This window comes from Mustela nivalis, assembly GCF_964662115.1.
Source record: "Mustela nivalis genome assembly, chromosome: 5".
Taxonomy (NCBI): Eukaryota; Metazoa; Chordata; class Mammalia; order Carnivora; family Mustelidae; genus Mustela; species Mustela nivalis.
The window spans coordinates 81,474,350-81,491,129 of record NC_139024.1 but is presented as its reverse complement, the minus strand read 5'-3'; the positions used below and the strand labels follow the sequence as shown (position 1 = coordinate 81,491,129).

At 39.1% G+C, this 16,780-nt stretch overlaps 1 protein-coding gene across 3 annotated transcripts in view; it reads right to left on the bottom strand.

The window, feature by feature from the left end:
- The window catches only part of ROS1 (ROS proto-oncogene 1, receptor tyrosine kinase), a 134,145-nt gene extending 118,229 nt beyond the window's left edge, over nt 1-15,916 (bottom strand). For 2 of the 3 annotated variants that reach the window (XR_014311894.1, XM_082731016.1), the window contains exons 1-5: nt 15,226-15,915; nt 8,024-8,068; nt 7,114-7,173; nt 5,330-5,356; nt 671-731 (exon numbers count right to left, since the gene is read on the bottom strand). Coding sequence is in view for 2 of the 3 variants with exons in the window: in XM_082731016.1 (XP_082587142.1) it covers nt 671-731; nt 5,330-5,356; nt 7,114-7,173; nt 8,024-8,068; nt 15,226-15,348 (316 nt within the window). In the remaining variant the exon portion in view is untranslated. Of the gene's footprint in view, nt 1-670; nt 732-5,329; nt 5,357-7,113; nt 7,174-8,023; nt 8,069-15,225 lie in introns of all 3 variants that reach the window. The other variant, XM_082731017.1, reaches the window with a different exon arrangement.
- Nucleotides 15,917-16,780: the final 864 nt, after the last annotated feature.

The window sequence follows — 16,780 nt, the reverse complement described above, 5'->3', positions numbered from 1 at the left end:
TCTGGAAGAGAAAACTAGTAACACTGAGGTTGTGACTTATCAAAGAGTTGGTTCTTCAGAAACCACTAGAGAATTAACACACTAGGACAAAGCCATTTAGACACACCCAACCTGCTCTGAATCAGACAGAGGGAGCTGGACACACCTACTTACTCACAATCTAAAAGCAAGAAGTGTAGCTTTTATACATTCAGTGAATTTCCCGGAGCCTTGTAGGGATCTATGCATGTTGTAGCTACTCTACTGACTATCTGGTAGCCGAACAATTAAATGAACATTAAATAAAATATTCCTGTGTTTTGGGTTCATTAAATAGTGGCATTTCCTGACGTCAATCTGCTTACGATCCATAGTCGTTTCTTTCATTAGGATAGAAGTGATTTCACTTACCGAATTGAGGGTAGAACCTCAAATTCTAAACCTCAGTCAGGTGCTGTGTTCCCCCTATTTTCCCCTAGAAGAAGAGTCTTCCTGAGTTTCTATCACAATGGCTTCCACATTTGAAATCATATCATATCATATCACATCATATCATATTATTTATAATTTTTTCTAATGCTGAGATGTAAAAGCCTAAATATTTGAAGAGATGACCCAGTCTCCTTACATATGCATGGGTCCCTAGAGTGGTATCCAGTATTTTGAATAATCATTGCATATGACTGCTTACCTAGCACTTCTTCCTCGAATGCACCTTCAGCACTGCTGCAGCCGACCTCGCAGGATTCTCGCTGTAGAGACATGTACCATCCTGGTCAGTCCAGCCTTCCTCCTGCTTTTGTTGATACATTTCAACTACATCATGACATTCAAGTGCCTGGTGTGTAAGTATACCTCTCTATCAATTCTTTCAACTGCAATGCTTTAAGTTTCCATTTGCTAGTGGGATTAGAAGAACATCTTTCAAACTTTTTTGACCATGTCCCAAATTCCAAAAGACATTTAACAAACAACATAGTACACACATACATGTTGGGAGAAAAAAATCTGGAAATAGTACTTACCTTTTTTCCCCTTTTTTTTAACACTTTTACTGAGGCATATTTCATATGCTATAAAATTCACCCATTTAAAGTACAGGATTCAGTGTTTTTTAATATATTCATGGAACTGTGCAATCATCACTACATCTAATTTTAGAACAAGTTCATCCTATTAAGAAATCCTGCACCTGTGATGCAATCATACATGTTCTGTTCTAGTCTATTCTTTCATTTTGTTTGTTGTGACTCTTTATTCACTAAGTTGATTTCATGATCCTCTAATGAGTGACATCCCACAATGTCAGAAAGCACTGAGCTCAATAATGCAATTAAATGTTTGCCATCTTGGTCAAAGGTTTAGTGAGTTAGTAACAGGAAACTCTAGCTAAAATGATGTCTATTTATTTTATATACTCATGCTTTCCTTCAGAAATTAAAAACTCACTAAATTTCATAGTAATTTGAACATCTTAATGAATACCTTAATACTAATGTTACATTTTAAGGTCTACAAAAACTTAGTAATGATTAGCATTTTACTTCTTTAACTTAAAACAGTAAACATTTTCACGACCCAGACATAAATTTCCTGCAACTCTTAACAGATGTATTAGCATTCGTTAGAAAGAAGGAAGGAGGGAAGGAAGGAAGGAGAAGGAAAGGAAAAAGGAAAGATAAAACTTTGGAGAAAAGGCACAAATTTAAGACCATAACACAATCATGATCCATCTTCCTGCTTTCATTCAGTTTGCATTTATAATACCTAGGACAACATGCTGTTGTTTCTCATGGAGATAGTGGAAACCATGACACAATACATTTGCCCTAAACATCCCAAGTAATTTGCAAACACTAGCTGCACAATGTTTGACCTATTCACTCAAGGGAAGTGCAGACTGATAAACTCGGGTTTGCTTAGTTAAGGATTAATTTAAATACCTCAGTCTGGGCTCAGGATTATTTAACTTAAGGGCTTAGTATACTTTTCACATTCTTTTTGCAGGCTCCAATAAAATGCTTGTTGAATAAATATACCAAGTGGCAACAAAATTATGATGTAACTGGAATTTTTTTCCAAGCAGTAAAACGAAGGAAGAAGAAAGGAAATAGAATAGAGTTTATTTGGAAATATTGCAAGTCCTGACTATCCAGTAAATTGTGGGTTTATTTTTCCTGCATCTTTTCAGAGGAAAATATATAATAAAATTCGGATCTATGTAGGCGTTTAACTATTTTGTTACTCTACGAAGCTTGTATTTTTTTTTGTTTTATTGAGATATAATTAACATATAAACTGTGTAAGTTTAAGGTATACAACATGTTGATTTGATACATTTATATATTGCAAAATGATTACCACTATAGCATTAGCTAACATCTCCATCCCATCATGTAATTACCATTGCTTTTTTGTGTGAGGACATTTAAAATCTACTTTCTTGGCAACATTAAGGCATAGAATGCAGTATTATTGGCTATTAGCTAATAAGTTAGCTAACAAATTCACCAGAACTTATTAATATTAAAACTGGAAGTTTGTATTCTAAGAAGTTTAAATGTTATATCAAGTGGAGGCAACACTATAAATTAGATTCTCTCCCTCTCCCTCTCTCTCATCTAACATTGGGCTTAGAATGACATTATCCAGCGCTCAAATTGCCTAGAGAGAATCTAAAGGTGGTCAGATTTAGGGAAATCAGAGAATCTGAGCCCAGAACCCCTGAGCGAGGCATGTTTATAGTGTATCCCAGGCCACTGAGCTACCTTTCCCATTGCAGAAGCCAAGTTCATGCTTCCCAAGGGCTATGTCAGTCTGCTGTCTCTGTTCTAGTCCACACTCCAATTTCTCCCATAGTAGTAAAACCAACTTTCATCCCTCTAGCTCCACCTTGTATTTTTTTTTAAGATTTTATTTATTTATTTGACAGACAGAGATCACAAGTAGGCAGAGAGGCAGGCAGAGAGAGAGAGGAGGAAGCAGGCTCCTTGCTGAGCAGAGAGCCCAATGAGGGGCTTGATCCCAGGACTCTGGGATCACGACCCGAGCTGAAGGCAGAGGCTTTAACCCACTGAACTACCCAGGCACCCCTCCACCCCTGTATTTATCAGACAGGCACACATGGTGGCAATGCCTTTTCTTACTCCTGTAATCCAAGAAGGACATGCCCACCCCCATCCTGGGATTCCCCTAGTACAGCCTCTCCACATGTATTGTGGCTTCCTTTCCCTAAAAACTATTCATTCATTCATTCATTCATTCATTCATTCAAAAAATGCTTATTGAGTACATACTTTGTGTGTGTGCCAAGCAATGGTATAGGCTTTAAGGATCTAGAAGTAAGCAAGACTGGTAAGTTCCCCACCTTCATGGAATTTACATTCTCTTAGAAGAAGACAGACATGGGGTGCCTGGGTGGATCAGTTGTTAAGTGTCTGCCTTCAGCTCAGGTCTATGATCCCAGGGTCCTGGGATCGAGCCCCACATCAGGCTCCCTGCTCTGCAGGAAGCCTCTTCTCCCTCTCTCCCTCCCACTGCTTGTGTTCCTGCTCGTGTTCCTGCTCTTGTTCTCTCTCTCTCTGTCAAATAAATAAATAAAATCTTAAAAGAAGAAGAAGACAGACAGACAGACAAACAATGAGTTAAAAAAAAATTAAATAAAATACATTCAGGTAACAAGAACTGCTATGAAGACAATAAAGCAAGGTAAAGGATAAGGCATGACTAGGCAGGAAGGAGAATTTGTCTTCTCAGGGTACTCAGGAAGAACCACGCAGAGAGGATTCTGGAGCAGGACCAGAGTGACTGCAAGCATCTGGGCTCATAAAAGGTCTTAAGGACAAAAGCCAGGAGGCAGGGATGTTCCCTCTATATTCTAAAGAGGGAAAAGCCCATGTGGCAGGCAGAAAACAAGGGAGAGGGGGTGCAAGATGGGGCCCAGCAAAGGGTAGTTCATAAGATTTCTCAACAGCAATGCAAAGCCATAGAAAGGTTTTTAGGAACAATATGATTTAATTTGCATTTTCAATTAGCAGGGATAAGCCATCTCACTGGCTGACATCATTTTCCAAGTTATAGTTTGCTAAGCTAACTCTTCCAACACTATTGCCTCCAACAAATGTGTGCAGAAATTCCCAGCTTCCTAGGTTGAAGCATTAATGGTTGAAGAGTTGATTTTCTCCTACAGGTGTGGGTAGCTGAGTTTAAACATCTAGTTTTCATAGATCTATCTCAATCTCTGTACCTCTATAGCATGTATTGCTGTTCAGTTCTACTTTATTTAAAGTGTAAAACAGCCCAGTATACAAAGAAAAGAACAGAATAATAATGTGAGTTGTAACAGAGAGAAAAGCTTTATGTCATATACCCACAGACAGCAGGCAGCGGTGCTGATCACCAGGAAACTACTGCATTAGCAATCCAATCTCAGGCTGCTTCTGGGCTCAAGAGGCTTGAACCATCCCTGACTTTCTTAGCACTATCTTCCCAGGGATGGTTTTGGTGGGGGAGGTGGCAATGTTACTTTAACCACATAAAAGTTCTCGGGCAGTTTTTGATTTTTTAAAAATCTCAATTAGGAAAGACTTATAATTGTTTTTTTACATATGGAGTGAATTTGGCCTCCCCCCCTCCCGCTCACACCTTGGCCCCATCTACTCCCAGGGGAAAATCACTCAGGCTCAGAGAAAGCACAGACTATTGAGAAAATGATCCGATGTAACATTTTGTGTTATTTTTATTCTCTAGTAGAAAGAAACTTTTTTGTTTTATTAATGGATGGTAAGTTATATTCCTTTCCCAGACAGAATAAAATAGTTCTGTCCTTTGGTTCCAAGGACATTTAAATAGAATACAACATGGGTTTTAAACTGAGAAATAATATATTTTCTCCATAAACCTCTCTGGTTGACCTAAAACTAATTCTGAAGACCATAGAATCTGGAACAATTGAAGATCAAGTGGGGGAAAAAAAATCGAAATCCCTAAGGTCTTTCTGAAAAAGAGGAGAAAATCCAGTGCTGGGGAGGAGCCAGCAGAAGGCGAGGGAGCTGCGAAAAGAGACCTGAGCAGCCAGAGTCAGCAGGAAGACACTTATTATCATAGTAGGGAAAAAACAATAATAAAATATCTTAAAAGCTGTGCTTTAAAATGTTGTCAAGGAGTCTGTTGAAGAAGGAAGAAAATTGTAAATACAGTGTTCTTTTTTACTATACATATTAAAGGATAGACTACTGTGATTTATTATGAAGGCTTAGGCGGCTTCTTCATTCTTATTTTAATAGCTTTTTAAATCTAAGAGATAAAGACATGGGGTTTGATGACATCCGTTTTGTGCTTGCCAACTCACCTCACAAACAGGGGCATAGGTGTCATTCTGCACAGGAAAAAAGAAAAGTGAAATTACTTAAAATCCTTAAGGTTGTAAATAATTTTAATGACACTTTTTCAAATTAATTTCTTGCCCCACCATTGACAAATAACCGATAAAAACAATCAAAATCAAGGAACCCAGAGTTGGGCCTTCAGTCCAGGCAAGCCACTGTATGAACAGTTATAAAAATTATGTTTGTGGGGAGCCATTGGTTAAGCAACAGACTCCTGAACTTGGCTCAGGTCATGATCTCAGCATCGTGAGGTGGAGCCCATGTTGGGCTTAAATTTTCCCTCTTCCCTTCTGTTTGCATCTCCAGAAAAATGGTGCAGTTTGATGTCTACAAGAAAATCCCAGTTGACCAAGAGGTGATCTGCGGTGGACGGGGTAAGAAAATGAAGAGGTGTTGGCAGATGCCCGGTGGAGACAGAAGCTGACATGGAAACCACCAACAGCTCTGGCTAGCAAAGGTGTCCCTGCCCCTATCTGGACTGGCTGCTCTGGTGCCGACTGTACTGCCTGGACTGTCGCCAGCATCAGATGGTCCTTCCCACTCAGTAACCTGGCAAGTGCTGTCTGAGCACCTGCTGTCTGCCTCTCACAATGTTCTGAGAAACAGACAGTGGGAACAAGAAAGAGAGACCCCTTCTGATGGGCTTACACAGGTCAGAGCAAAAGACAGCAAACACAGACCAAAGGATGATTTCCATTGGAATTCATAAAAAATGGCACCAAAGAAAGGTAAAAGAATGGGAGTTACTTTTTGGTAACTCCCATTTTATGAGGCACATAGCCAGGAATGTGAGAGTAAGCCTAACCCTGTTCCAGAGACCTGAGCACAAGACCATACAAGAAAAGCTATGAGCACCATTTGGAAGGAGAAGTTAATGGCCTTATTTAAATCTCAACAATAGAGTTTCACTTGTTAATAGGAAACAATATTAGGATTACCCCAAATCACCATGATTCAACCTCAGACCTGAACAACCTGAACAAAGGAATCCACTCTTAAAAGACAAAATTCTTATTCACTATATCAGAGTAATGACAGTGTATCCGGCACAATACAAGAGGGAAATTCTATTATTATCCTAATGTATTGAGGGGGAAAGTAAAGTACCAAGAGGTGAAGTTCCTTAGCCGGTTACACACTAAGTGGTAAAGCTGGGGTTAATTAAAAATTAAAAATAAAGCATTTGGGGATGTATTTTCTATATAGCGTGGAGTAAACAAAGGGGTTTGTGACCTCTGGATTAGAATGCTGCCATGTTACCTACAGAGAAACTCCCAATACCACCTAGGGCCTTGCTGGCCAAAGTGTCATTCAGGAACTACAAGCATCACATCACCTGGGAGCTTGTTACAAGTACAGAATCATGTCCTGCCCCAAGTCTTCAGAATCAGAATGTGCATTTTATCAAGATCCTTAGATAACTGAACTTTAACGTTTGAGAAGCACAATAGTAGGGAATTTGACAAATGCCTGACAACAGTCTACTAAAAGGCCATTATAGTTTAGAGCAATTATGGGTATTCCTGGGTTCCACAGTCTGCATTCACTTCCCCGGGTCTCCAGTTGCATTAATAGCATTTATCTCAATTTTTCACCATTATTATGTATTAGTCAGGCTATCATACTTTTCCTTTAGGGTCATGCAAACTCCGTGAAAGCCAATGGAAATTCAAATGGGAATCCTCTTAGACAACTTTTCTATTGAAAGTGATATTAGTACCGAAACAGAAATATAATTAATACTTACACATTTTAAAGCACAGTTTTCCTGCTCTACAGAGTTCCAGAAATGACATCCTTGGATGCACTGCAAGAGACATAATAAGAGAAAATGGTGACTAGAGAAGGGTGACTTTTTCTTGCTTCCTGATTAGTGCCACATAGTAACAAAATGTATCTATCTAGGAATCTGTGGTCTCAAAAGGATCAGAACCTTTGCAATCCTAAGAAGACTTCTCCTATTTCCAGGCAGAGTGGGGCTTGGAGTGACTCACTGCAAGGCAGCTGGGTTGCTGAGCAGAGGTGGCATGGACAGGCCTAGAACCCAGAGATCACCCAATCTTCAAGGAGCACCCTGTCCCCTGGGTAGCTGGCAGCAGGGAAAGTCCTGTACACCGTGGCATCGAGCATATCATGGGTCCTGGCCATGTCCTTGCACAACAAGCAAAACTCAAAACTGGGGATTCAACCGGAAGGCAGCATACCAAAACTGGAAGAAGTCCACAGTTGGGGAAGTGTGTTCATTTTGAGTCACTATACACTAGTTGAATAAGTGGATACAGGTGCAAACCAGTAATAAAACCATAAATGTAATTGTTAGGAGAAACACTGGAGACCATCTCATCCAACCCTCTGAGACAACAGGTAATAAAACGAAGTCTCAGAAATATTAAGTAATTTGCCCCAAGCCACACAGCCAATCATGGAGTTGGCTTAGTCCTGTGTGTTCCTTCTTCCTCAACACACTGTGCCTGGGTTCATTTTTGAATATTCTGTAATTTAGACTTCTTGCTATTTTCAGTTGAACTTCCTCCATCAAGGACAAAGAAATGAGACTCTACTTAGGAATTATTCTTATTGTAATAAAACCTGACTATGGTCCCATTCTTATCAATGCAAACACTATAAACTTCCTGACAGTGGAAGTGATTACTCACCGGTTCACTCAGATTGTATGTCGTGCCAATGTCAAGCTGTCGGTCCTGAAGTGAAGAAGGAGATCAGAAACACCAGCTATCAATCTTGTGTCCAGTATGACTACCATAGCTTTTTTTTTTAAAAAAAGCTTCCTGGAATAGTGTTTTCTAACTATAAAGTACAATATTTTAAAGTCATTAAATCAGTCATGAAATCTGGTAAAATGTCAATGCACATTATAAGATTGAATGCCTGAGAATTCTGCAGAAATTATCAAGGCCAAGCAGGGGGCCTGTAAGGAGTGGTTAAGGACCATGGACATATTCTCTCACACTGTATGAAGGAAGCCTGTGACTTTAGTCAATTCATCAAGTCAAAGGATTCTGGTGTTAAAGATGAATTATGGTCAGGTTTTGTTTTTGTTTTTGTTTTTGTTTTAAGCAGTCTAAGAAGAGTGAAAAAATATAAATTCAGAATTTCACATATAATAAAACATCAGATTACTCTGGTTTTTTTCTCATATTTTAAGGATTTTTTGTGCTAAAAGAAATAGAAACAAAGGGGGGGGAAATCTTATAAATCGTCCTTCCTCTCCTGGTTGTTACGTATGTAGAGTCCTCGATAAACTAAAAGGCTTACAGAGGATGACAATATTGGGCCTATGATGATCACGTATGTGCCAATAGAGTTCTATGGATAGATCTAATTGTCAGCATCCCTCACTTACTGACTTAGAAATATGAGTAGAGGATAACTAAGTGAATAGACCTAGTACCTCTAATTGGTACTGCTCAGAATATCCCCTGAAAAGTCGCAGGATTTGAAACACTGAATTGAAGAGATGATTAATCCAGCCAGGAGCATGCTGTCTGACCTTACCTGACCCAGCACTATAAGCAAGATATGTTCCAGGAGATGATAGAAAATCCAAAGGAGTCCTGGAGGTGTTTAGTTTCATTTTTGTTTTTTAAGATTTATTTATTTATTTCAGAGAGAGAGAGAGCACAAGCAAGCAGAGAAAGGCATAGAGGGAAAGAATCTTGATGCATACTCCCCACCCAGCAGGAAGCCTGGTGCAGGGTGTGGGGTTGGATCCTATGACCCATGAGATCATGATTCTTGAGATCAGGACCCAAGCGGAAACCAAGAGACAGATGCTTAACCGACTGAGCCATCCAGGCACACCCCACTCCAGGTGGTTGAAGCCTTTCTTGAGGGCTTCTGAATAGCCCTCGATTTTCAGAGGGAAGAGAAGATCCGTTGAACACAGTTCACTGAGCATTCTCTCCCCTTCTAGGTAAGAGCCATTCATTGGAGGAGGCTCTCCTCCTCCAATGGCGTTGCACTCTGAGGTTTCATTAAGGAAGTAATCAGACACAGGAACCAAAGAACCAAAGTTGCTTTTTCCCCTGCCATTTGATGTGTGAATGAAGATTGCTCTGGCCTCCATTCCCTAATTACATTTGTAGAGAAAGGAGGATGCTTCATGTGTTTTGATTTTTGATAAGAAATACTCAAGAGAGTCAGAACTGAATCTTTTAGATTAATTTTGCAGCGATGGGCAAAATAATGCTTTGTTTCCATGATTTCACTCAAAAAAAAAAAAAAAGCTATTGATTCCCCTTTATATGATTGAACCACAATCATATACAATGAAGTCTAAGAGGGCATTTGCAATTAAATTTTTTCAGATTCCTTCAAAAATCTGTTGCTCACAAAAACAAAAAAGAAGTTGCTGGGTAGTTTCTGCATTTCATTTTGAACAGCAGGCCAACAGAGCTGTTTCTTGGTGACCATAAAGTCACATTATAACAGTCCTGAGTCCTTTCATTGGCAGCTCTCAAGACTAAATTTAACGGGCTGAAGAGGGAGCCACCACAGGGCCTTGAGCAAGGTAGCTTCAGGAGTCAGGTCTATGGGGTGATGAAGAAGATGCTGTCAACTGTTGTCCACATTATTAGAGCTACCATTCAGCAAGTGATCCAACGTTCCGACAAGTTACCAGCTGTTTTACCCTAAATCTTATTCAACCTCTCAATGGCACTAGTAGGTATGTATTATTACTAACCCTCTTGTACAGCTGAGACCCAGGGAGATTCAGTGAATGGCTCAAGAGTTAAAATGTAAAGAAGGCTGAGAGTTGTCTCCAGAACCTGTCCTCTTAACCAAAGTACGATGCTCCCTGTGATCTGCACCAAATTCACAGTCCTCCCTTTGCAGTGAGACTCCTCCTCAGTTTACCATAGCACCACATCCTTCAATGAGCCACTGGAAACCCACAACCCCAGCCCTGGATCCTAAATCTTCTTAACACATTTCTACCACTTGGCACAAGTTTGTCTCTCCCGCCCCACCCCCCTCATCCGGAACTACTTTCATTTCTTTACTTCCTACCCTAGGAATGAAACAGAGCAGTATGCTTTGCATTTTAGTCATATAGGACACCTGCGCCTCATGTGACATTGAAGTATTCTCATCTGATACATAAGTAAGATAGTATTTATTGTATAAAGTTCTGTGAGGATTCACAGAATAATGTGAATAATGTACTATTAGAGTACAGTACCAGGCACTGGGGATATTAGTAATATTAGGTGTAAACAACTTTCCTAAACTTCTCTCTGGTGAGTGATGCAATAATCTCTTCAGATATATTTCTTGATGAGCATGAGAGCACTGGTTTATCCCACATTTGCCAACTATAAATGTTTTTATCTTTGCCAATTTGATGAAAGCAAAGTCAGTCGTTCTGCAATTCTGTGAGGCTGCATACTTATCAATAGGTGTTAGCCATTTCTGCTTTTTATTTTGTGAAGCAAGGCTTCATGTTCTAAACTTGTTTTATTTGTCTTTAAGATTTTATTTATTTATTTGACAGAGAGAGCGAGAGAGCACAAGCCAGGGGAGCATCAGAGAGAGAGGGAGAAGCAGACTCCCCACTGAGCAGGGAGCCAGTGAGGGGGTGAAGGCAGCCCCTTAACCAACTGAGCCATCCAGGAGCCCCTAAACTTAATTTAAATACTTTTTTATATATAAGGTTTGGTTAAATTTCTATGTAATATATTTCCTATGTAATATTTTTCCTATTTGGGGGGCTTTTTCTTGTGCTCTGTTTATTGTCTAATAATTTAAGTTTCTAAGTAGTTAAATTATCCATAATTTCTTGTAATATTTTTATATTTAAAAATATCTTATGTAATATTTTGCCTATTTGGGGGGCTTTTCCTTGTGCTCTGTTTATTGTTCAATAATTTAAGTTTCTAAGTAGTTAAATTATTCATAATTTCTTGTAGGGATTCTGTATTTTTGAAACAGCCTTCTTAAGGCATTGCCACTCCAAGACTGTAGAAATATTCACTTCTAATTTATTCCAACGTATCTATGGGGTGAAGTCTTGTTTCGTTTTGTTTTGTTTTGTTTCTGTTGTTTGTTTTATCTAAATCACAGTATTTTTAACAACTCCTGGAATCTATGTGAATCTGGTAATATTGTTAAGGAGTTAGGTTTTTTAAAATTTGCCTGAACTTTAAAAACAAAAAAAAACCTTTATTTTTGGGGTGCCTGGGTGGCTCAGTCGGTTAAGCATTCGACTCTTGGTTTTGATTCAGGTCATGATCTCAGGGTTGTGAGACTGAGCTCTCCATTAGGTTCTGCACTCAGCGGGGAGTTTCCTTCTGTCTCTCTCTCTCTCTTTCCCTCTGCCCCTCTGCCCCTCCTCCTGCTTTCTCTCTCTCTCTCAAATAAATAAAAAAAAAAAAAAAAAAAAAAAAAAACATGTGCTGGCTTCAGCAGTACATATACTAAAAAAACAGACTTCATTGTCAGATCCCACGCATGCATAGCCGCCCCCATTATCCACATCAGTCACCAGAATGGTAGTTTTTACCAAGGATAGATCTACGTGGACACAATAATAATCCCCTGAAGTCTGTAGTTTACCTTAGGGCTCATTCACAGTTGTATATTCTGTGGGTTTGGACAAATGTACAGTGACATGTATCCATCGTGATATTTGTACAGAGTATTTTCACCATTTCTAACAATCCTCTGCGCTTTCCCTATGCATCTCCCCACCACGTACAAACCCGCGCCTGGCAACCACTGATCGCTTCATCGTTGTGCCTTTCTAAAATGTCATGTGTTTGGATTCATCCAGTACGGGGTCTTTTCAGGTCAGCTTTTTCACTTAGTGTATGTCTTTAAGGTTCACTCCACGTCTTCTCATGGCTCAAAAGCTCATGTCTTTTCAGCTCTGAATAATAGTTCACTGTCTGGATGTGCCACAATTTACTTATTCACTCACCTACTGAAGGAAGGTGTTATTTTTTATGGTAAACGAACAGCCCCACTTTGGTCGGAACCACCGTCTTTGTCATATTCCACACTTCCTGTGTGCACGGCTTCCCTCCCACACTGTACTCCCTCTTCCTGTTCTGCCCACCCCGACACCAGTAAAAACTGCTAATTCCTGGATATTTTATTGCATTTTTGGATTCTGGTTCTGTTCTATTATCTTGCTATAAAGTTATACATTGATATACAAGAAAGGTATTGATGCTTGTTCTTTTTTTTTTTTCTTTTCATTTTATTTATTTATTTATTTTTAAAGGTTTTTATTTATTTATTTGACAGACAGAGATCACAAGTAGGCAGAGAGGCCAAGCAGAGAGCCTGGGACCCTGAGATCATGACCTGAGTGGAAGGCAGAGGTTTAACCCACTGAGAGACCCAGGTGCCCCTTGTTCTTTTTTTAAAAACAGGATAACCTCTGAACTCTAGTTTCTAATGCCTTGCATTGAATAGAACTGATGCTTCTAACAGAACATTTCTCAACTCTAGTTCCTGAGTTGTTGGGGCTTGCTACTCAAAAAAAAAGGTTTTATTGCCAAAGAAGATCAGAAAATTATGATTAAACAAAGCCATTAATATGCTGTTGTGCCCTGTGAATCTACAAAAAGCTGGCAAAAAGCATTCCCGTAAACTATTTGACTGTTGATGTCATTTGTTTCTTTTTCACGAAGGCTGCTACAATACTAGTGTTCTGAAGAACCTTCATTATTTTTTGTTCTCTGCAGCACAGGCACATATAACTCAAAAATATTAAGTCAGTTACTACATTCAACTAATGCCTACAGATCCCTCAAATGATAGAAATTGTTCATGCTCAGCATAGAACTATGATCTGTGTATGTTTGGACAGCAGTTCTAAACTTTCTTTTATATAAGACTCTGTGTTTCTTTTTAAAAAGCAAAGATGCCTCCGAGTCAAGAACCACCCAGTGAAATAAAAGATGACCTTCGCAGCTAACGTCCAGGCTTCAAAGAATGGCACACATGAAAAATGTGAACAGTATCATAAACTCGAGCACTTTACATATACTTTCCCTTGATCCATGGCTATATCCACTGTGCATTCACCTAGCTTTTGTCCCTCCAGGCCCTGTGTGGGAGGCCCTGATGGAGAACATTGATGAGAGGCGCTAGGCAAATTGGCAGACCATGTCTATCCCAGTGGCCACCGCATCGGCGGGGCCTGTGTCTGTGGGTGGTGAGCGGAAGGCAGTGCAACAAAGGAACAGACTGTCTGCTCCTACTGCCTGAAACCCAGGAGCCCACACAAAGATAAGACAAAACTAAACATAACTAAAAAATGAAACAAAATAAAACAGAGACTACAGTAATGGAAACAACCAACACCAGCTTTGACAGTAAGGGGAAATTAACAAATTATGGTGGACATTTAAAGGATGGGAATATTCTAAATATACTGAAGATCCCATTTCCATAAAAATATCAGGGTATAGGAAAAACTTACAAGGTCACGTTAGGTGAAAAAGACAGATGCACAACTGTATATAAAATTACATACATTTTTGAAGGGAAAATGAGTTTTTCTTTTTCTTCTCTACTTCTATACCTTATAAATATTTTGCAGCAAATATATCTTCTAATCAGGGGAAATTTTTAAATTATTCAATAAAGAATACAAATGGGGCACCTGGGTGGCTTAGTGGGTTGAGCCTCTGCCTTTGGCTTGGGTCATGGTCTCGGGATTCTGGGATCCAGCCCCACATCAGGCTCTCTGCTCAGCAGGGAGCCTGCTTCCCCCCCCTCTTCTCTCTCTGCCTGCCTCTCTGCCTACTTGTGGTCTCTATCTGTCAAATTTAAAAAAAAAAAAAAAAAGAATACATATTATAGTCTTATTTTTCCATGTTTAAGTTTGGATGATGACTGTCAAAGCCTAATGTATACAATCCCACCTTAATGGCAATAAGGTCTTCAACAGTGATTTATATAAAATACCAAACTTTTTAAAAAATGCTACTATCCATAGAAAGCTTAAGTAGTGTTTTAATCTACAGTTTAAATTAAGCCAGAATAGTGTAACACAGATAATTAGCCTTTTTATCCACCCAGGACTTCTACCCCCAACACTTTAGTATAACAAGGGGTACTTTTATTATTGGAAAAAGTAGGACTATAAATAGCTCGTAAGCTGTCAAGCTATTTCCTTTGTCTCTAGATAAGAAGTGTACATCTTTCCGTGGCTAGAAAATATTTGGGGTTGTTTGTTTGTTTGTTTGTTTCTTTGTTTTTTACAATTGATTCAGGGGCTATTTGAAGCATAACCATGTCCCAATAACTTAAAGATATGGAAGATTTTATAGGGGAAGGATATTCAGAAAACTCATTATTGAAAAAAAATTACAAATGCACAGGTAGAAGTAAAGGAACTTAAAAACAAGTCTTGCTTTTCAAATAAAACGTTGTTTTATCTGCATCTGCTCCCTTGGGCATCCACCTCCCCATACAACCCTCCATCCCCACCATAAATGCTACTGCCGTCTGCAACTAGAAGACATGGCCCTATGGCCAACCCTATTTCTTGCTTCAAGACAAACAAATGGTTTGGAAATAGACAAGTTTAAATTAATATTTTAAAAACATGCACAATTTATTGCATGTAAGCCTCTTTAAGCCAATTCCTATGCCCCCTCCCCCACAGAGAAAAAAAGAAATCTATGAGCAGATAACTTAAAGAAATAAAATAACCCTCCCTTACCTTCTGTAATTTAAAATGTTCCTAACTTATTTTGGTGGGGGGGTATCTTTCTTGCAGTGCTACCACGTCTCATGAGAAAATCATTCACCCATTTTTAACAAGCTGAATTCTACATGATCCAGTTCCTACAAAGAGAAATATTAGAGCAGCAGAACTTACCAGGTTAGTTACACATAACTTTAGGCAGTGGTTTAAAACTGTACACTGTACCAGAGAAATCCATATGCCGCCAAGAGTCGCAACATTGACAAGTTTCAGAATCAGCCAGTGAATGTTCTTCATCACTTCACCGATGGCGATTTTTCGATGATCATTCTTCTCATTTCTCCATCCCACTGTATCAGCTCTTTAAGTTTCTGTTGAAAGAGTGGCTGGTGGAGCTTGGAGTTTTGGGGTATTTTTTTTTCCTGACATGTGAAAGTATCTTTGCCTTTTAAAATAACATTTAGACCATTTACTCTAGACCTTTATATCCTAGATACCGTGTACTAGTCACGTAAGAGCTATTTCATAATTGAGTTTCCTTTTACTCAGAAAGCATCTAAAGGTTAGATCCTAGCAGTGAGCTTCGCATGGGAAGTAAACAATGTAGAAAAGGCAAACTGCCTTTCAGCGAGCCTGTGACACTTGGCACCGTCTGAAACTGGAGCTCTTCGGACCATCCACAGCTTCACTTCTCTGGGCTTGGTTCAGCTCAGCAGGCAACTGGGTTTTTGACCATCTCCGCTGTAGCAGAAAGTGGCACCATTATAATGAAGACCCATCCGAAAAACAGTCAAACGATGCTGCAGAGGGGAAAAACAGAACCCTTTGAGACCCAATACATATTTCAAAATTAAAAAGCAAACAAAGCCGAAATTAATAGACAAATACTCCAAGGGTACGTTACAGACAAGGAAGTTTGCTAGAGTACTTTGAGAACTTTGCTACATATTAACCAAAATACCGCCTTATCAAGTCTATTGAGACAGAGAGCTGAAACTAGCCACCACAGACCTGAGACATGCGCAAGTGTAACTGTCTGGAAAAGGAAATATTGTACAAATTTCAATTAGCCTGGTATCCAGATAAAGTTAAGGATTTGAAATCTTCGAGGTACAGAAGTGAGTCATTCTGGAGAGCTACTTTTTAGGTGGCTGAGGATTAACTCTTTCAGGCCAGATAGTTTTGTGTTGGTGTCCTTTTTTGTGACTTAAGTATCAAATAAACTTCCATGTGGTCTTAAATAAATTATACTAATGGAACTTCAGCTTTCCTTATTGGCATGAGGTCTCATGTGAGCAATACAGGCATGGGCTTTTTGTGTGTTGTGTTTTGTTTTGTTTTGTTTTGTTTTGTTTTGTTTTCGGAGTGGAGCATCTTCTAGCAAATGTTAACGAAACTGGTGTACAAGATAAAGACAAATGGTACCGACCCCAAAATTGACCCCTAAAGCTTGGTTTCATGAAAAACTTTCCCATTGTCCACCTAATTTTTGTTCATTTTCTGTATTTTTAGGATTGTAGGTTAAATAATAGACAAGTCTCCAATTTCTCGGTCAGAGGAATATGGCCATCTTTCTACAAAATATACATTTAAATCAGAGAATAAACGACCTTGCCTACGGGATGAAATTCATCTCCTTCATTGTGCTAACAATGTCTTTTGCCTTTTTGACGCAAATAATGTGTATAACTTTGCTAACAAAATAGACTGCTAAGCACTTTCTTGTTGT